Source organism: Podarcis cretensis (assembly GCF_951804945.1).
Source record: "Podarcis cretensis genome assembly, chromosome: 5".
Taxonomy (NCBI): Eukaryota; Metazoa; Chordata; class Lepidosauria; order Squamata; family Lacertidae; genus Podarcis; species Podarcis cretensis.
Genome location: NC_137174.1, coordinates 21,512,975 through 21,533,755, shown reverse-complemented (window position 1 = coordinate 21,533,755; position 20,781 = coordinate 21,512,975). Strand labels below are relative to the sequence as shown.

The 20,781-nt window shown below is 41.8% G+C and overlaps 1 protein-coding gene and 1 long non-coding RNA gene across 7 annotated transcripts in view; one reads left to right on the top strand and one right to left on the bottom strand.

Annotated features, from left to right (window-relative positions):
- The first annotated feature begins 130 nt into the window (after positions 1-130).
- The window catches only part of LOC307215899 (rap1 GTPase-GDP dissociation stimulator 1-like), a 36,966-nt gene continuing 16,315 nt past the window's right edge, over positions 131-20,781 (top strand). The window contains exons 1-6 of one of the 3 annotated variants that reach the window (XM_079975693.1): positions 131-261; positions 5,800-5,910; positions 14,810-14,932; positions 17,588-17,713; positions 18,549-18,677; positions 19,124-19,249. In XM_079975693.1, coding sequence (XP_079831819.1) covers positions 258-261; positions 5,800-5,910; positions 14,810-14,932; positions 17,588-17,713; positions 18,549-18,677; positions 19,124-19,249 — 619 coding nt within the window. In that variant the 5' untranslated portion in view covers positions 131-257. Of the gene's footprint in view, positions 262-5,799; positions 5,911-13,366; positions 13,818-14,809; positions 14,933-17,587; positions 17,714-18,548; positions 18,678-19,123; positions 19,250-20,781 lie in introns of those variants that run through there. The other 2 variants (XM_079975694.1, XM_079975695.1) reach the window with 2 other exon arrangements.
- Positions 1,367-11,499, bottom strand: LOC307215967. 4 transcript variants are annotated; one of them, XR_013838814.1, is made up of 5 exons: positions 11,032-11,499; positions 10,029-10,140; positions 7,176-7,339; positions 5,789-5,901; positions 1,367-1,488 (listed from the first exon to the last, which is right to left on the bottom strand). It is a non-coding gene; the product is annotated as an uncharacterized lncRNA (long non-coding RNA). The 4 variants fall into 4 exon arrangements; XR_013838815.1 differs by having other exon boundaries at positions 7,176-7,336; XR_013838816.1 differs by lacking the exons at positions 10,029-10,140; positions 11,032-11,499 and adding an exon at positions 7,728-8,719 and having other exon boundaries at positions 7,176-7,336.

Here is a 20,781-nt window from a genome sequence, read left to right as displayed (position 1 = left end):
TGTTTCCCTTTCTCTTAATGACATCTAAAGAGGAAACAGGCAGTGCTGGAGATTAAGTAATTAAGACGTATTAGAAGCATTTGAAGTACAGGGTCATAAGGGAGAGGGAAGGGTGAGCGAAGAGGGAAGCTGTGGACTGCATGTCTGCTGGAGAGTTATAAAATATTCTCCTTGCTCACAGCTTGGTAGCTGTTAAAGGGAGAGCTTCACAGACCGTGTGCTCTTTATTATCTCCAGTCTGGAAAACTGCAGCATCCATGGGTAAGTAAAACTCATGCTAAATTGAGAAAGCAAATTCGTATTTCATATATGGGAGACATATATAGATATAATGTAGTAACTGCAACAAATGATTATTAAGTGTGGGCATGTATTTTGAAGAGAACCATTTCTTATACATATCCTCCTATTATATGCAAGGATTGCCACATAGTAAATTGTTACTAGGTGATTAATCATCCATCTTTTAATTGCTTTAACTTTTAAAAGTTAGCTTTTACTGGATCTGCTTGTCAGTTTTCTTTTTGAGAAATTGAACAAAATGCAAGATACCTTTCAACAAAAACTGCTGGAAGGAAACGCAATCTGTAACATTTTCTTGTTCATTTCTATCTATAGTAGCACAGTGGAACCAAAATAGTTTCAAGCACGTATGTCCTTAACTTTCAGCCCCACCAATGAATCAATTAAAGCTGTAGCCGATTAATCTACTGATTAAAGCGTGCACCTGTACTTATCTCTGAGAAACTGTCACCTTCAGAAAGCAGAATGCCTGGTAAAACCCACTGCATTTTACAGAAAATTGCCTGCAAGTCCGGCAAATGTAATAGATTGTGCTATTTATAGAAGGCAAGCAACCTAGATGTTACATGCAGTATGTTGGGGAAATTAAACATAGGAAGCTGTCTTATACCAAGCCAAACTATTGGTTCGTCTAGCTCAGTTATTGTCTATACCATGAGTAGCAAACATGATGTCTCCCAGATGTTGTTGGACTACAAATTCCATCATCCTTCACCTTTGACCATGCTGGCTGTGGCTAATGGGAGTTGGAGTCAAGCACCATGTTGGCTACACTGGCAACAGGTCTCCAGGATTTCAGACAGTGGGTTTCTCTTATGTCTGCCTGGAGATGCCAGGAATCAAATATGGAACCTTTTGCTACTGAGCTACAACTTTTATATCTGTTTGGAGGAGGGTCACATCAACAATCACAATGAAAAAGCTTGAGTGATCTGTTGCAAGATATGTAAATACAGATGATCACAGTATTCCAGACTTGGAAACCTAACGAAAGCCAACTCTAGAACACTAGATGCAAAACAGAGAGAGAGAGAGAGAGAGAGCTTGCCCCAATACTCATTGCTTTGGCATGGAAAGTAACTTTATTTTTTGTTCTGTCTTCAGCACTGTTTCATTTACATAACAGAATTCTCTCCATCGCCAAGTCTTAAAATTGGCTCCTTATTTCAAAATCCAACTGTGCCGCTGAAAAAGATATGTGAAAACATTCGTTTCCAGTAATTACAAGTTTCCTTCTGCTTTGTAAGTCAGTTATGGTAAAAAGAAACAGAATTGTAGAGTTGGAAGCCATCTTGAGGGTCATCTAGGCCCCTATGATGAAGGAATATCCCCTGGACACTGAACCCCAGCCTTGGTTGCCAACCTCAGTTACATTTGCTGCAAGTGTGTAGGAGATTTCATAATGCTAGGTAAGTATGTAAGAGGAATATGTTTGGGGTTGGTGGCCAGGAGTAGATGTGGTCCTTGGGGGTGAGGAAGGTTACCTAACCTTGACTTAAAATACCCTGTGAAGGATTGAGCTCAATACTTCACAAGGCTTTCTTCTGAAGAATCTCCAAGCTGATGTCCTACATTGTGCATATTTTCAAGCTACTATTTTTGCACATTCCAAAATGCTTCATCCTCTTCTATCAGATGAGAAGTGTGATGCTATACTGCTGAATGACAGGCCGGTATGGCATGTAGTGGAGATGCAGAGAGCCAATATGGTGCAGTGGTTCGAGGGCTGAACCTAAATCTGACATTGCAGGCTTCAAATCCTCAGACAGTCATGAAGTTCATTGGCTGCACTATTTCCCAGCTTAGAGTACCTCATATGGTTGTTGTGAAGATCCAGGCCTTAACTATCAATGAGCAGTAATAAAATAAACTCCACAGATGCGCTAATAATAGCTACCTCTGAATAGCTATTGATTCCTGTTAAGAAAGATCTGAAAGAGTTGAAAAGGATGCAATTTTCATATGAAGCTGGCCTTGCACTGCTTAATGATACTGTATTTGTAAGAACTGCTTAAACGGGATTCCCTTTTACAAGGGTCACTGCAAAGTCATTATTGCTATAGAAATATATTTTTAGCCTCATTATACCAGATATGAGAGTCTTTTCCCCTTTATTCCTCTGTCTGCCTATCTACAGCCTTCCGCTTTCACAGTACTGCAAACTACTTCAAAGTCCCATAGGCGACATCTTCTCATTATATTCTCCCTGTTCAGTCATAGTTTTAAAGGAGGGTATGCAGTGTGATCATCCTAGGAGAATCCGCATTCCAGTTGTCTCTCATGAGCTGTTTGGTTTTCATTGCTCTGAAGACCTGACTATTGAAAGGCATTCCTCGGCTCCAACGCTTGCCCCAGGGCTTCTCTTAATCCTCATTTTGGGTTAATGGTCATCCTCTTTACCCTCTCTCTTGCCTCCAAGTGGATACGTACTGGACCAAAACCCACCTGTGCTAGTCTGAAAGCATTACTTTTGCATTCTACATGATGCCCTTCTCTTCAGCCAGGCACACACTGATTCTTTTTCATAAGGATAGTTTCAATGTGGTGCCTGAATAATAATAATTTTATTTTTTGTACCTCTGCCCATCTGACTGGGTAGCCTCCCCTCTATAGCATCTGAAAGCACTCAACACATGTATTGGACCTTCAAGTTGAGAACTCTGATATATGTAAACAAGAAGCATATATTGTTTGAAGTTAACCCATGGATGCTCAGCAAATGAGGGTATTCTTAACTTGAGCATCCTGCTAAATATAGGATTCTTAACGTCTTAATGTTTTGAAGATGCATCTATATAGCATTGGCTTGAAATGAAAGAATAAACCCTACATCTCATGTAGGAGACAAATAGTTTCCTATTTTATCATTTATCATTCATTTTTTGATAGCTAAAAATGTGGACCTAAAAACAATAGAAATCATTCAACAGCACTCACAGATAGAGATAGTTAAAAAAGTCAAATACCTTGGTATTTGGTTAACATCAAAAAACATAGACTTATTCAAAAACAATTACGAGCCGATGTGGAAGGATATAAGGAAAGATCTGGAAAAATGGGGAGGGCTGAAACTGTCATTCTGGGGAAGGATTAATACAATTAAGATGAATGTCTTACCAAGACTTATGTTCTTATTTCAAACCATCCCTATAATTAAGGGGAGCCGAATCTTTAGAGACTGGCAACGAATACTCTCAAGATACATATGGCAGGGCAAAAAACCTAGAATTCAGTTTAAATTATTGACAGACATAAAGGAAAGGGGGAGTTTTGCCCTGCCAGACTTGAAGCTATACTACGAGGCCTCATGCCTTTGTTGGATAAAGGACTGGGTAAAGTTGGGGAATACGGAGCTACTCGATTTAGAGGGCTTCGACAATAGATTCAGCTGGCATGCCTATTTATGGAAGAACAAAAGGAAAGTACATAAGGGATTTGAAAATCATATTTTTAGAGGCCCGTTAATTGAAGTATGGGAAAAACATAAGAATCTGTTAGAGCCGAAAACACCACATTGGCTATCACCTCTTGAAGTAATGAGTATAAAGGCTATTAATATGAGAAGCAACTGGGCAACATATAGCCAGTTGCTAACTAAGGTTGATGGGAAATGGAAGATAAAGCCGTATGAACAAGTAAAGGAGTATGCCTATGATTGGTTACACCATATCCAGGTAAATCAGATGTACAGTAAAGATTTTAAAGAAAGAGGCTATGCAGAAAAAGACTCTAAATTCCAAACGGAGATAATAAATAATGAAGTGAAAATTATATCTAAGATGTATAGGATGCTGTTGGATTGGAATTTAGGTGATGAGGAAGTCAAATCAGTGATGACCCGCTGGGCAAGGGATGTAGGTCATTGCATACAATTTGAAGATTGGGAAGAGCTTTGGAAAGAGGGGCTAAATTTTACAGCGTGTACAATGATAAAGGAAAATGTCATGAAGATGTTTTATAGGTGGTATTTAACACCGATAAAATTATCAAAAATGTATAAGACGGATAAGAAGTGTTGGAAGTGTAAAAAAGAGGAGGGCTCCTTCTACCATATGTGGTGGGAGTGTGGAAGAGTGAAACAATTCTGGGAGAAAATATATATTGAATTAAAGAAGATTCTAAAATACACGTTCAGAAAGAAACCAGAAATTTTCCTGTTAGGGATGTTAAGGCAAGAGATTAAAAAAGAAGATTGTAGAATAGTATACTATGCAGTGGCAGCAGCAAGGGTAGTACTAGCCCAAAAGTGGAAACAGCAGGAAATACCAACGGTGGAGGAGTGGAGATTTAAGCTGTTGGACTACGCAGAGTTGGATAAATTAACAGGGAAAATTAGGTATGTAAGAGACCAAGCGTTCATCAAGGATTGGGGAAAGTATGTGGATTATCTGGAATGTATTAGTGAGGGACAAACAACGCTAAAGGGATTCAGAGACGCACTGTGAAAGACTAAGAGTTATTGTTTAAAGCAAACAGGAGACAGAGATAGGTTTAACGACAATATAAGCAGAGAAACGTGTGAACTTGATTACTGCTTCGAAAGATTTATGGACAAGCTGAAGGAAGTCTCGAAAGGGATGGATATGTAATAATGTCAATGGGTAAATCATAAGTTTATGTATTTCTTATTCACTTTTTTTGTAAATCCTTTTTTTTTACTTTTTGTATATTGATTTTTCTGTATGTGTGTTAGTTTTTACTTTTTTGTGGAATCAATTAATAAAAAGAATGAGGAAAAAAAATAGTTTCCTATTTTATTACTGGAAATCCTACTTCAAATTCCCTACTCATAAATGTGAGCTCTGAGGGAGAAAAGTTTAAAATCTTTACATTTGGAGATATCCTTCATCAATCAGCCTTCCCACCAACAATTATTCTTTTCTCTCCTGTATCTTGGTTTTAAATCAAAGCAAGATGATCTTACATCTGGCCAACGTCTTTCAAGGACTTCGAAAGTCATTGTGCATATGGTGTTATTCCACTGAACCAATCACTAGGGAAATAACAACACCTGGAATTTTTTTCTTAAGTAAACGGTGTATAAACTGAATGATTAACCCAAGGTTCTTGCTATTTGTAAAACTACATTTGAATCAAGAGAATGGTTGTCTTGTATTTTCGTAAAGAAGAAATGGTGTCTGAACCAGGTTTGGATCACAGAAGGAGCAAAAATTATGCATGTTTGCTATATTTGTATAAAGTTATCATTTGCAGAGAATCTGGATTTAGTTTAGCAGAAAATTTAGACTTTTTTAAAAAAATGCTCAACATGTGTGTATATATTCATATATTCCATACATCTTTACATTATTTTGTTTATGGTGATGCAGATGTTTCTGGGAAGCAGAGCAAACATATGAGTAAAATTTGTGATTGGTCTTTAAATGACACCCCTCCCCTCAAAAAAAACCTACACACAGTAACCTCCCATGCTTCTTTAATATGTGCATGACATCATAAACAAACAATCATCATTTATTTTTACCTTCTGAACAGAGTCCCTGAATCTACACCTGCAGCATCTCAGATTTGATGGAGGGGACTCCGAAGGTGAAGAACAGATTTTCAAAAGTCTAGATGGAGTTCTTCAAGCTTTGGCTGAAGATAGTTAAGTATAATTGAAATATGTTTTATGCTGGTTGAACCCAAGCCTTAAGGTAAAGGTAAAGGGACCCCTGACCATTAGGTCCAGTCGTGACCGACTCTGGGGTTGCGGTGCTCATCTCGCTTTATTGGCCGAGGGAGCCGGCGTATAGCTTCCAGGTCATGTGGCCAGCATGACTAAGCTGCTTCTGGCGAACTAGAGCAGAGCACGGAAACGCCGTTTACCTTCCCGCTAGAACGGTACCTATTTATCTACTTGCACTTTGACGTGCTTCCGAACTGCTAGGTTGGCAGGAGTAGGGACCGAGCAACAGGAACTCACCCCGTTGCAGGGATTCGAACCGCTGACCTTCTGATCGGCAAGCCCTAGGCTCTGTGGTTTAACCCACAGCGCCACCCGCGTGCCTGAGCCTAAGCCTTAGTGCCCCTGAAATTGGGCAGACTATGCTCAACACAGTAATATTTAATGACAATGTTATTAATATAAGCTTTTTCTTTTCAATCTGTTTGTCCACACAATCCCCTTTGGTTCTTTTGCATTAAGGCACTAACATAAAGTGTACTATATTCAAATTTATCATTGGACTCTTCTAATGTAGGTTTCGAAAGCATGTATAATTAAAAAACCTATGAGCTTGCACCATTCATAGATGGCGGATGGGTGGGTGGGAGCAACTAGTGTTCCTGAAGGCCAACTAGATATTGCTGGGGTTCCCTGAGCTGCCCTGTGATTTGATGTCAGCAGAACACTGCCAAGTTTAGGATAATCATTGGCATTTCTGCTCCATACCGTCTCTTCTCTGCCAGTGTTCTCTCTCATTTCTCCCCATCTCATATTCTGTTGCATCTGTGCCTAGCAGCTACCATTCTCCTCCACCTGCTCTTTGCCCCCTGACACACATGCTAAAAGCTGAAGTCCTGCAGTATCAGATGTGTCAGACAATGCTACTGTTGGCTGCACCTGCTTCCATGTGCACTGTTGTCTGCCTCCTTCCAATTTTCCCACTGTTGGGCACATGCTGAAAATTTGAGCTCTTCCATCATATATGGGTTTTAGGCCAGGGCCTGCTATTCTTCTGGCCACCATCATCTCTATCAAACTATGCCAAGCTCTGACTCTGCAAGTTGTCTTGCTATTGTATCTGGGTTGCTGCCAACATTCATCCACTCACCCCCATTCCTGTACCAATCTTTAAGTTGTTGTGCCATGCCACTCTGGGGTATATCCTTTATGTAGAAGTCATGGAATAATAACCTCAGATGCCTACCTGCCAGCTCCCCATGCCTGCTGCTTCTCTTATTGAATAAGAGAGATCCTGGTGGCCACTGTGCCCACATATGGCTGCTATCCACCTCAATGAAGAGAAATAAAGGCTGTGCCCATGGGTTCCTGCTTGCCTTGGTGTGAGAGGTGCCCAAATGCTGTTGCCTGCTTGAGACAGTGAGAGAGAGACTGGTCATTGTGACATTGAGCTGATGTCACCTGCCTGCAGGAGAGGAACTGGCCATTGTGACTTTGTGATGACTGCTATCTGCATCACTTTTCTGCCTGCCAGGCATTTCTCTGCGTGGGAGTCACCAAAGAGCTAGCAGTCCTCACTGGAGGATGAGAAAGCGTTACAGAACCAACTTAAGAAAAGTTGCAACTAAATGGGAAACTAAAATTAAATTAAAAATAAATATATTTCCATTTTTATATTCCTAGAACAATCTTCTCTGACCTGCCCTCCCCCTTCCAGATGCAATGGACTCCAACTCTCATAAGCCCCAGGTAGCATGGCCAATGGTCAGGGATGATGGGCATTGTAGTCCAACAATACCTGGAAGGTACCAGATTGGGAAAGGTCTTGAACATCTCATCCAGAATCTTTTCTGAAACGCAGAAATTCTGCAGGCAAACAGGCATGAGGAAAATCTCCTGAAAGTAAAAAGTTTGAAAAGCACTGGCTTGTGGAAGTGTTGGGCCTTAGCTCAGTTACTTAACTCAAGAAGAAAAAGAGGCGATACACAGGCTCTCAACTCTACTTTCAGCACACATTAGCCTCAAATAAAGCCCTTAATCATGTCAACTAATCTGAAAGACACAATAACTGAGAATTTCAGCTATCTTTTGGTATTTTCTATTTGTTCCCTGGAAAATGGAATACTATTGTATTGTATTGAATACTTCTTGGTAGTTAGGGAGGCTTAGCTGAGGCAGTTCAATTACTTATTGTTAACCGCTTCTTAACTTATGCTTCACTGAGGTGGCAGCAGCTTATTTTACTTGTCAGCCTTCGCTAAGCAGCTGTCACCTGCTCATCAGAGGAGGGAAGTGTTTTGTGTGGTTGCCATAACGACATAACCTGGACTTAAGGGTGACAAAGTGTGTGCAGCACGAGAACAACCATTTGACAACTTTCATGTCAGAAAGTGCCACTCATAGCAGGCCGCAGTATTAGCTGTACCGCTACCATTGCAAATGTGGTGGACACACCATTCCTTCTTGCAGTGGAACCAAAGCAGGGGGACACTGCCTCTTCCTAATGTCTAAAAATTCATGAATGTTTCCTGCCCCTCCTGTGGTTGGCACATGTTGATGATGTCATTAGTATGCACCCGTACTACCAGCTGGAGGCTGCTGGCAGTGCTGGATTTCGGGCATTTATGACAATTCAAAGTTAGTACAAAGTAGTGACATCATCACTCCAGATCAGGCTTCCTCAACCTCAGCCCTCCAGATGTTTTTGGCCTACAATTCCCATCATCCCTGACCACTGGTCCTGCTAGCTAGGGATCATGGGAGTTGTAGGCCAAAAACATCTGGAGGGCTGAGGTTGAAGAAGCCTGCTCCAGATTATGTTATGCTTATGGCCTCAGGTTCAAAAGCTTACCTAAATCCAGTGCCCAACAGTGGCCAGAAATGAACTATGATGTAATGGTTGAAGAATATAATTGACACTATAAGGTATTTCTAATGTATTCATACAAATAGCACCTGCATTGGAATATTACCGCAAGGAGTGTTCTGTGTTCCAGCCAGCCAGGTGTGCCTCCTTAAAGGATACTCCATTCCATTCCGCCTCCCCTTGGTTTTCCATTCATCACACACATAGCTGTCAACTTTTCCCTTTTCTTGTGAGGAATCCTATTCAAAATAAGGGAATGTCCCTTAAAAAAAGGGAAACGTTGACTGCTATGGTCACACACCCCACCTCAACAGCAGACACTCAGGGTGCTTCTGGACTGTTTTACAGGAGACTCAAAAATCATACCAGCAAATTAAGATTTCCCAATTAAAGTGGATTTGGTCCCTTTTTCAACAAACCAGCTCCCTCCCCCCCCCAAAAAAAAAAGCATGCAAAGTGACGGGAAAATACACTGAAAAGTGTGTGGCAATAACTGCTTGACATTATCTTGTATTAACCACCCAGTAAATGAATCAGAATGAATACTCACTACATAGCTAGCATTGTATAACCTATTATTATGTTTTTAGATATGCTGTAAGCCACACAGAGTGGCTAGGGAAACCCAGCGAAATGGGCAGGGTATAAATAAGAATAAGAATAAGAATAAGAATAAGAATAAGAATAAGAATAAGAATAAGAATAAGAATAAGAATAATCTCCCCTAAATTTTTGTGTGAATTGGGCATTCAATCTAATAAACAGGTTGTATGAAATGTGACTACTGATCATACTCAGTCCTCCTTGGGCTGTTTGGGGGGAGGGGGTTTACCAAATATTATTTCTATATCTGCAAACTTTAGGGTTCCCCCACCAAGGCTGCTGATGTCCCCCTCTTATTTTTCAGCCCCACTTTTACTACAAGCCTAAGCAGCTGAGTTCATTATTAGAAGGACTGAGACATGTACGTCACAGTGTTTTGGCTTTAGCTGAACACCACCAGCACCCTAGTCATCTCAATTTACAGTTTCTTTTGAGGCACAGAGCTGCAGTGAAATGGAAAGAAAAGACAACCAGTATCCATCATATTGATGGCCTCACTCAATCATGATGTGATGGTTACAGAGCAGTTACCACTTTAGGTGGCATTTCTGGGGATGGATTTTTCTGTGGGATACAGTGGCTGCGGTTGCCACCCAGTTCATCAACTAAGTACACACATGCCTAACTTACATATAATCCGATTGAGTCCTCATTTCTAGCTGAGCAAGCTCATATCTGGAAGAAGCTGTTTACTGCTTAACCAGCTGAAACTGATTGAAAGAAGCAGACGATGAGAGTAGCCCTAAGAGACAAAGGAGAGGAGAGTTTTGCTTTGTTTTTAAGGGAAAACAAGACAAGCCTTCCCTTCTAAGTCAGCCTATCCAGGTTTGCGTCCAAATTCTCTGGGGGTTTCTACCATAACTGAATGCCAATTAGATTTGATGACGCAGCAGGAACCAAGTCCTAATTGGGTATATTACAAACTCTTGCTGCTAACAGCATACACTCCAGCTGTCCCTGTTTACCAAGGACAAACCCTATTTTCTTGTCCATGGTGAATCACTGTCCCTATTCTGAGGTTTAAAAATGCCTTTAAAATATTCTGCTATGGTGGGTTGCTGTTCTTTAAGTTTGCATCCCTTGATGGAGGAAGGCATATCTTGTCTCTAGTGCTTGTGCATGTAAATATACACACATGAATGAATGTTGCGCACTGCTTGTCATTTGACATGTTTCAGCAACAGAGCTGCAGTTGGGATGATTGATAACCTATTACAGAAAAATTATAGAGCTTTTCAGATGATGATGGGGAAGAAAGTAGAATTTCAACAGCTGGCTCCCTGATGGTCATGCATTAATATGAAGATTCCTAACCCAAATTTATTCATTTGAAGGTCTGGATACAGCCAACACATATACAACTGCATTGTTACCAAGATGTTTGCTTCAGCTGGAGCTATGTGGAATTTGGTAACCAGGGAAAGTACCTGTGGGGTTAACCAGCATGAATTTCTACACATCTGCAAGCAGCAAGTTGTGATTGCCTAATTGATCCCCTGGAACCCAGTGGTATCGAATGCGAGCAACATGCCCCTGCGACTTGACTTTAGCCCTGTGTCATGAAACTAAATTGGCATGACTGAATGAAATTTATTATGGTCCCAGACCAGATTGGCATGGCTCAAAAACTCACCATCTATATGTTTGATATATGATACTCATGACCAAACCAGGTTTTTTTGTGGAAAGGTCCTTTCAGATTCAGACTTAGATTGTATGATAGGTGTTTCCTATAACTGGGTGTACATTTTCCTCAATTTCTTCTGCTTCTTGGAACCATTCCAGAAGGCTGTTCTCCACTGCTCTTTTTCAGGAGCTGGCTTCTCTAGATTCCTTCTTTGAGCCATGTTTGTTATTTTCTTCAGGATAAGTCAGAAATTTATGTGGAGAGGCACTTTCTAAGAGATGATTTTTCTATGGTTAAACTAAGAGGGCTTGTTGTTGTTGTTTAGTCATTTAGTCGTGTCCGACTCTTCGTGACCCCATGGACCAGAGCATGCAAGGCACTCCTGTCTTCCACTGCCTCCCGCAGCTTGGTCAAACTCATGTTCGTAGCTTCGAGAACACTGTCCAACCATCTCGTCCTCTGTCGTCCCCTTCTCCTTGTTCCCTCAATCATTCCCAACATCAGGGTATTTTCCAGGGAGTCTTCTCTTCTCATGAGGTGGCCAAAATATTGGAGCCTCAGCTTCAGGATCTGTCCTTCCAGTAGCACTCAGGGCTGATTTCCTTTAGAATGGATAGGTTTGATCTTCTTGCAGTCCATGGGACTCTCAAGAGTCTCCTCCAGCACCATAATTCAAAAGCGTCAATTCTTCAGCGATCAGCCTTCTTTATGGTCCAGCTCTCACTTCCACACATCACAACTGGGAAAACCATAGCTTGAACTATACGGACCTTTGTTGGCAAGGTGATGTCTCTGCTTTTTAAGATGCTGTCTAGGTTTCTCCAAGAGCTCTTGGAAAAACCCAAAATAAAAGGCAACTAATTACAGGAAGGCGTATTTGACTAGGCTATCCAAGGTCCTGGAGGACGATTGAGTCCATAGGTAAGAAGAGACCACTGACAGTTGTCTCCATCCGTATGCAGGGACTCTGCCAGAACCAATAATGTGACAGCTAATGTATTTGCGACAGTACTTCTCTAGGTTACAGAATTACTTTGTTTGGTTTTTTTAAAATAATATTTATTAAAGTTTCAAAAATTACAGAAAGAAAAAGTAAAAATACCACATTAACCAAAAACAAAACAACACATCGCAATATAAAAAAAACAGAGAAATAAAACCCATTAAACAAAAACACAAACACAAAGAAAAATGCATCAGATCTCCTCATTACTAATCTTTCATTAGCTTATTTCTTGACCTCCTCACACCTCCCTTTTTTGTATTCTAGATCAATTATCCATTTCAGCAAATCCTTTCCCTCTTTTAATATTTTTGTCCTGTAAATTGTCTTAATATAATGTAACTTTACTTTTCCTCCTTTCACCAATTAACAGTCAGTTATTCCCAAATCCTTTATATCATTCCTGCTAAAATCATATAATATTATTCCAACATCCTTCTAACAGACATTAATTTTACAATGTTTCTGTAAATAGTCTTTAAATTTCCTCCAATCTTCCTCCACCGACTCTTCTCCCTGGTCTCGGATTCTGCCAGTCATTTCCACCAGTTCCATATAGTCCATCACCTTCATCTGCCATTCTTCCCGGGTGGGTAAATCTTGTGTCTTCCAATACTTTGCAATAAGTATTCTTGCTGCTGTTGTAGCATACATAAAGAAAATTCTGTCCTTCTTTGGCACCAATTGGCCGACCATGCCCAGGAGAAAGGCCTCTGGTTTCTTCAGAAAGGTATATTTAAATACCTTTTTCATTTCATTATAGATCATCTCCCAGAAGGTCTTAATCCTTGGGCACGTCCACCAAAGGTGAAAGAATGTACCTTCGGTCTCTTTACATTTCCAACATTTATTATTGGGCAGATGATAGATTTTTGCAAGCTTGACTGGTGTCATGTACCACCTGTATATCATTTTCATTATATTCTCTCTTAAGGCATTACATGCCGTGAATTTCATACCTGTGGTCCATAACTGTTCCCAGTCAGCCATCATAATATTATGTCCAACGTCTTGTGCCCATTTAATCATAACAGATTTCACCGTTTCATCCTGAGTATTCCATTTCAACAGCAAGTTATACATTCTTGACTACAGAATTACTTTGCTGTCACCAATTCCTTAAAGCAGTGGTGGCCAAACTTGGCCCTCCAGCTGTATTGGGACTACAGTTTCCATCATCCCTGGCCGCTGGTCCTGTTAGCTAGGGATGATGGGAGTTGTAGTCCAAAAACAGCCGGAGGGCCAAGTTTGGCCACCACTGCCTTAAAGCTTCACAATTGCCTAGTAACTCCTGTCTCCCTCTGATCTACAACTGTCTCCCCCTTACAGTTAACTGTCCAACTGACAGGAACCTCCAGCCAATCCGACTTCAGTTTACCTTGTTCTAAGCCCCACCTACTGAATCTTAAATCAGCCTATCTGCTAGAAGCTGCCACCTAGCAACCACCGCTAAACACATTTGTAACATTATAACAATTTAAGGTCTAATGGCCTTCACAGAATGTACCGTATCTTTGAAACAACGTACTGTATGTGCAACTCTCTCCACATGTCAAGTGATAGTCCTGTTTTAAATCACCCCTGCAAAAATATAGTTCCTAATTTGGTCTTGACACAAGCAATAAAATTGTAAAGAGGCCTGGAGAGCAGGGTGGCATAATTTTTCTGTGATACTTAGAAATAATTTTAAAATGCAATCAGGATAGACTCCTAACCTGACTTGCCTCAGAGGATGCAACAATGATTTCAGTGGGTCTTACTCTGAGTAGGAATGATTACAAATGGTAAGGTACATAAATGGTATTGTTTTTATTATCAGTTGTTAGTGAAAGGAGTGGCACTGCTTTGGCAATGGCATTTTATGCTACGTAACAAACTGTGTGTGTGTACAACTTTTACCAAAAACAATTTCCCCAAATTCACCAATTAGTACCATTAAGCAATACTACCTTACCGACATACTGTCATCCACACAATCGTAGGAGACAGGCGTACAAACAAAACAATGAATATTATTGGCTACTGTCATCACCTCAATTCAAGATACATTCAAGGAAATACACATTTCAGCAGCACAACATATCTGACATTGAAATGGGCTGCTCAGTTATAATGGTCTGGTTTGATAAGTTGCCGGTCAGTCTGCTATTTTTTAATGCCTAAGAAATTTGGACCGCTAAATACTGCTAACACGTGAAACCTGATAAGCTCACAAAGATTGTAAAAAGGGTGCAAGCCTTTCCTGTAAAAAAATTAAGGAAGTGTGTGTGGTTCCTTTCTCCATTTTTATTCTCTCAACAATCCTTTGAGGTAGGCCCAAGATCACTCCTAGCTGAGTGGGCTTTTGAACCCAAGCTTTCCAACGCCATTGTTGATCTATCCACAGGAGATGAAGAGGCCACAAAACCAACAGTATTAGCAACAGATACACACACACCCCTTACTTACTGCACTGGTTGTGCAAAATTCTTTCCTTATAATCCTTATAATATAAGTCAGGAAGCATTTTCAGTGGGTGGTGGGAGCAGCACCAGCTATAGCTTAACCTGAACAGACTCAGGTGGCAAGACTAAATGACCAGGACCAGACCGGGAGAAAGAGTTCATTAGCACAGACCTCCCTTAGCCAACTTGCTTCAATCCATAATCTATAATTAGACTTGTTGGGTCATAAGGTGGTCATCGTTCCTCCCGGTTATGACCTGGCAGCCCAAGTTTCATATCGTCGAGAATCCCATTTCCCCTGCCCTTTAACCCGGTCATGTTTTTTTTATCACAACAGAGCACAAGACCTCCAGCCTGATTGCTGAAAGTGATGTTTTGCCAGCTTTCGCCAGACTTCTGCAGAGCAACCCTCTTTGTGCAGTAAAGGCAGCTGAGGTGCTGGCAGAGATAGCTAAAAACGGTACATTGCATGATATTTCAGATAGATTTATCTGCTCGGGATTCCTGGACACCTACAATGTCACAGTCTGTTCATTAGCACCACAACAGTGAAACTTACAGATGCCTTTCAGAACTGCTTGCACTCCCTCATAGATGACAGACTGCCATTAAAGGGAATCAAACTGCTTCTGGCATTGTTGTTTTTCCTTTAAAAGTGTAGCTATTTATTTGCCATTTGCTTCTGGCCAACAGCAGCTCCCAATTTGAGCATGCTCCTGGCAAAGTGCCTTCCAGTGGGACCCCTGCTATGTGCATGACCCTCTCCAGAGTTCACTGCAGGGAAGGGACATATTCTGTAGCAAAGAAGAAGAAGAAGAAGAAGAAGAAGAAGAAGAAGAAGAAGAAGAGGCTGTTCTCTGCTTTTTCTTCTTTAACTGGAAGCAGAAGCAGCAGCAGCAGAAGAAGCTGCTTTTCCCCAAAGTGCCCTAGATGTTGTGTCAACCTGAGGCATGGGTGTCTGTGTACAAAAAACACAGCAGGCACTATTGCACCTGTACAATGCTCTAAGCTGACACAGCAGCTGCAGCATTGTGAGAAATCAAATTGAAGGCCACTAACCACTAGCCTAAGGTTACCAGATTTTTTCAATGAATCCAGGGACACATTAATTAATGAATTAATTAATTTATTAATTAATTAATTAAAACACGTTCTGGACGATGCTGCAGTGATGGCGGTGGCCGAGGGGCGGCTGCTGCCTTGACCTCAACCGCCACGTTTCCCCTTCCTCCGAGGCTTCTATCCCCTTTCTCCATGAGCCTGGGCAGCCCCTGAGTTGTTGGTTCTTTGATGGTAGTGGTGGGGAAGCGTTGAGTGGTGGGTCAGGCATGGAAGGCGGAGAAGGAGGGCCAAGAGTGGTGGCAGTGGCGAGGATTGGGCAGCGTGATGCCTCCCTTCCCATTGGACCAACCCCAATTCCATTCCTACTTGCATGCAAGCAGGAGGGGGTGGGGATCCCTTAGCTGGGAAGGGAGGATTCACACTGCCTTTCGGAGCAGCCCCATCCCAACTCCTGTGCAAGCAGGAGGGGGCAGGGATCTGTTAGGCAGCGCAATGTCTCCCTTCCCATCAGAGCAGCCCCAATCCCATTCCTGCTTGTGTGCAAGCAGGAGGGGGCGGGGATCCCTCATCTGGGAAGGGAGGCTTCCTGTTGCCTAACTGAGAGATCCTTGCCTGCTCCTGCTTGCACACAAGCTCTGATAGGCAGCGTGGAGCCTCCCTTCACAGCTGAGAGATTCCCGGTCCACTCCTGCTTGCATGCAAGGAGCTGGGAGGCTGCTCCGATAGGCAGCATGAAGCCTCCCTTCACAGCTTAGTTGCTGGGGTCGGGGAAGGTGGAGGCACCCCAGAAGCTGCATCTTAGAGCCCCTGCACCACCATCATATGGGGACTTCTGAGCAGCTCCTGAAGCTAGCCAGAGCCAACTGCTCTGGGCTGCTGAGACTGCCGCTGCTGCGTTTCCCGGGGACATTAGATTAAATCCGGGGACATTCCAGGGATGGAATTTGTCCAGGGACTTATTCACAAATCCGGGGACTGTCCCCAGGAAATGGAGATGTCTGGTAGCCTTACACTAGCCTTGGACTTCAGTCCTCTCTAGAAGAGGCACATGGATGGGCAGGTATCAGTGTGGAATGCCCTAGCAAGGCACTATAACTCCAGAGCCTGTCTGTGAATGGTGCCTGCTAATATGGGGTCCATATAGGGCTCTGAACTGTGTCACGTAAAAAGTTGCAACTATGTTGGTTTCTTCTTAGAGATTTCCTGAAAATACCAAGTTGCAGGATCAGACTGAAGCTCTGGGTAAGGCCACACTTCCTGCATGTAGAGAGTGGACCGTATTCCACAATTAGTAGGTTGCTGGATTTGGAAGATGATGCCCATTTTTTTGAGAGGAGGAGAGGAACCCATTTTGAATTGCAGGCAAAACAGCCAATCCTTCAGAAGAGCCCCCAAAAGACATGAAATAGTTCGGCTCTCTTCACAAGCTTAAGAATATCAGTGGACACTCAAAGCGTCATAGAGTCTTCTGGACACTCTGCGTCCCGTCCCACCAATGCATTGGGTTCTCTCAACCAACTTATCAGTTCACTCTATTTGAAGAGGGGGGCAGTTTAAAAAAAGAAAAGCCCAGTTTTACATCAGGGGCACATGTACGTTTATGCCTCTTTCGGTAGTATTTGAGTATGCTTAGGGGCCTATCTGCTTTTTAAGTGAGACAAGAAAAAGGAGATTAATGTTAAGATGTCCAAGAAATGTCTGGGTAGTTAATCCAATTCTCTCAGATTAATTAAAAATTGCGTTCAGAGGGACACTTGTCACTTCTTAGCTTCTATTAATGAGCATAACACGAGTTTCACCAAATTAATCAAATTCAAAAGTATGGACTGCTTCCCCCCTTAATACATAATATGCTGATGTGTTAGTAGGTTTGCGTTTATCTTTCTCCAGAATTGCCATGTTAATGAGACCAAAATTAGAACATTTGTCCCAGTTTTAATGGCTTTACTGTCATTATAGTCCTAACTGAAACCTCATTTCTTTCAATTTTACAATGCTTGCTTACAATATCAGAACGCTAGGTGAACATAGCCTCTGTCTTCTGTTTGTGCAGAGGAGATGAAGACCCACTGTATAGATGCTGGCTTGGTGCCAGTCCTGATCCCATTATTGGACAGCACAGACCAAGAGATGTTGCTTCATGTTGGCAGGGCCATTGGTCGTATCTGCTATGATAACAGTAAGTAAAAAGGTGTTGAATATGTTTATCAATAGAAAAGATGGTGGCGTGCTGTGAGATTTAAGCTCTTTATTCAAAGAAACCAAAGTAGCTCAGGCCTGGTGATCACAGCAACTCTTCCCAATGAGGCAGCTGTGAGGACTGAAGGTCCCAGAAATCTGAGCTACTTTGTCTTGTTTCTCTTTGCTCTGCCCTCTTCATTCCTCTCCATGTCCGGAGAGGCGCTGGTCACAGCAGGAGAGGGAAACCCTCTGGCTTCTTCAGCAGCCTGACTCATCTCTGCCTCTTGGACCTCCTCGCCAGCCTCCTCTTGTGCCTCTGAGTCTGGACTGCTCTCTGCCCCAGCCTCTTCCTGCTCACTCAACCCTGTTGCCTCTTCAGCTTCCGACACCTCCTCTTCTCCCTCTGACCACTCATCTTCATACTACCACAACTCCCCTGACTCTGTGCCTTTTTCCCATGGCCATTTGCTTGGGGCTTCCTCTGCTGGTGCCTCCCACCACTCCTTTGCATCCAACCAGACCATGACACATAGTCCAGCAACTCTACCTGTTGGAGCCACCTATGTTCCTGATTGTGTCTTTCAAACTAGCTGCATTCAATGGAAATATTTTTTCCTCTTAAGTGTTGCCTGTTTTGACCCTTGATTTATTTAAAATACCTGTCTCTTACCTTTTAGTCCAAAGGCCCTCAAGGCAGCTCACAACATCAGCTCAAACAGCATCATGTACACTCAGCAATAACGAGAAGAGGTCATAAAGAGAGTGCTCAGAAGGTCTTAAACCCCTCAAAGAGGTTGCTCCTAGTTCCTAATTTTTGCACTTGTCTTTTCCAGATGACCTTCAGGAGCAGCTGGTGGGGGCAGAGGTGATCACGTCACTGGTCAGGATAATGTCAGACTATCCCGATAATGAACCTCTTGTCCGTGTCAACCTGCTGGCCTTATCCAACCTTGCAGATATAGGTGAATCTTGCAATTTGCTTATGGTTGTATTATGCTTTTGTCTCACCTGAAAGGGCCTTGGCTTTAAGTCTCACCCAGCTCTATTGCATATGTACTCAGAAGCACAAGGGCATAACAAAGAAAAACATTTGTGGAGCCAAAGAAGGGAGTCTGTTGTCAACATGGCAGCACACAATGTGATGTAGTCAGTCACCCACTGCACTATATACAAAATGTTTTAACAGTAGCTATAGCCTCCGTAAAATAACCCTTCTCCCCTTCATCTCTAAAGCTTTAAATGAGGGGTTGACCTTTTTTCTCTTGTTGACCTGGAGTCCACACAGCAGGTAACATTTCAAGAAGGCACCTTGCAGAATCAACACAGTGATTTCTCATTTCTAATCAGATAGAACTTTATGTTTCATACAGAGATGAAGTGATTCACAGACATTTGATCTTTTATGCAGACACTGCTAAACAGGCCCTTAGCAAGACCAGAGTTGCAGAACATTTGGTACATCAGCTACGGGCAGCAAACCACCATGAGAAGGTAGAAATCATCCTTGAGGTTCTTCACACACTAGCAGAGAATGGTAAGCTATCTTGATGAGATACCCTGGGATGGTTTCACATGCATTTAAGCAGTTATCTAAGCTAACTGTTTGTTTATTGAATCAGAGAGAGAGGGAAAGCACTTTGATTCAAAGGCATGTTTCAAACAGAACTGTTCAGAACCCTGTCAACTTGTATGAGAACAAAATTGTTTTTTCTTCCTTTGTTTTTAATTCAGCTGTTGACAGAAGCATTTGACCCACTATCCAGAAACTTAATAACCTCTAAGAGCATTTTAAGTAGAAAAGCCAGCTCCTGAAATTCTCATTCTAGAAATCTGGGGACTGGGTGTGAGTGCAAAAACTTGAAAACCAACCACCAGACAGCCCAAAATGTACATTTAACTATGTATTTTTAGGGCTGGTTCACACATTGTATCTGGAAAACATGATATGTTGATTTTAAAACATCTTTTTTTTTTTAATGTACATGGTATTTATTTTGTGATATTTTTGTAACCTGACCTGGGAGCAGGATATAGGTGCAGATAATAAATAAAATGATTGTAAGGAATGACTGCCAAGATGGATTTTCCCTGTGACATTTATCTGTGTTGCATACATGCCTTAACACATGTGTTACATATTTGTCATGTACAATGTGATGCCATACTAAAAACGTAATGTGAGGTGAAGCAGCAATGACAGTGAAGATAATGGAGGGATGCAAAAGAAACAGGTACCCAAATCACAGCGGTCCTGTATCTTTGGATGTATAACCCAGTGCAGGTCCTCAGTTACTCGCATTATATTTTAAAAGCTCCCAAAGCCTTTGTTTTGATGAGATCACAGTAGACATTAGCCATTGATTAATGCAGCATGGTCAACTTCAATTAACCAAATTTAGATTAATGAAATAACTTAAGGGAAATGTCACAGTTATTCATATCCGTAATTCCAAATGTTAGCCTGCCCACCAACTCCCTCCGTTTGTTCATTCATAATTAAATGGAAACTCTGTCCTGATTTCAACCAACAGTCTGCTTTTAAGTGTGTCTCAGTACTCAAAACAATCAAGATATTTTGGGGTGTTTAAAAACAAAAAAAAAACCCAGCTACAATAATAAGGTTGACAGTTGTCAACAAGGTCATCGCCTTTAACTCACACACAAGATTATGCAGAGGACCAAAAGGGCACTTTAGCATGTTGTAGTCTCAAATCTCAGGGTGGTGGGTTTGAGCCCCATGTTGGGCAAAATATTCCTGCAGGGGGTTGGACTAGATGATCCTCGTGATCCCTTCCCACTCTACAGTTCTTATATATATATATATATATATATATATATATATATATACCTGTTCAGACATTGATCCCACAAGAACTGGCATCCTTGAACCACCAAGCTTCTAGCCAAAGGAGGGAATCGCAAGCAGACCAGCTGCACCAGCAAGGAAGCTTTCTGAATAGGTCATAGTGACCCAGGTGATACTCCCTGAAGCTTTTGGGTCAAGGTCGCTTATTGGTCTGAGCAACTAAGAGAATCTGCTCCTGCTGGTGACAGATCGCCTTTGCT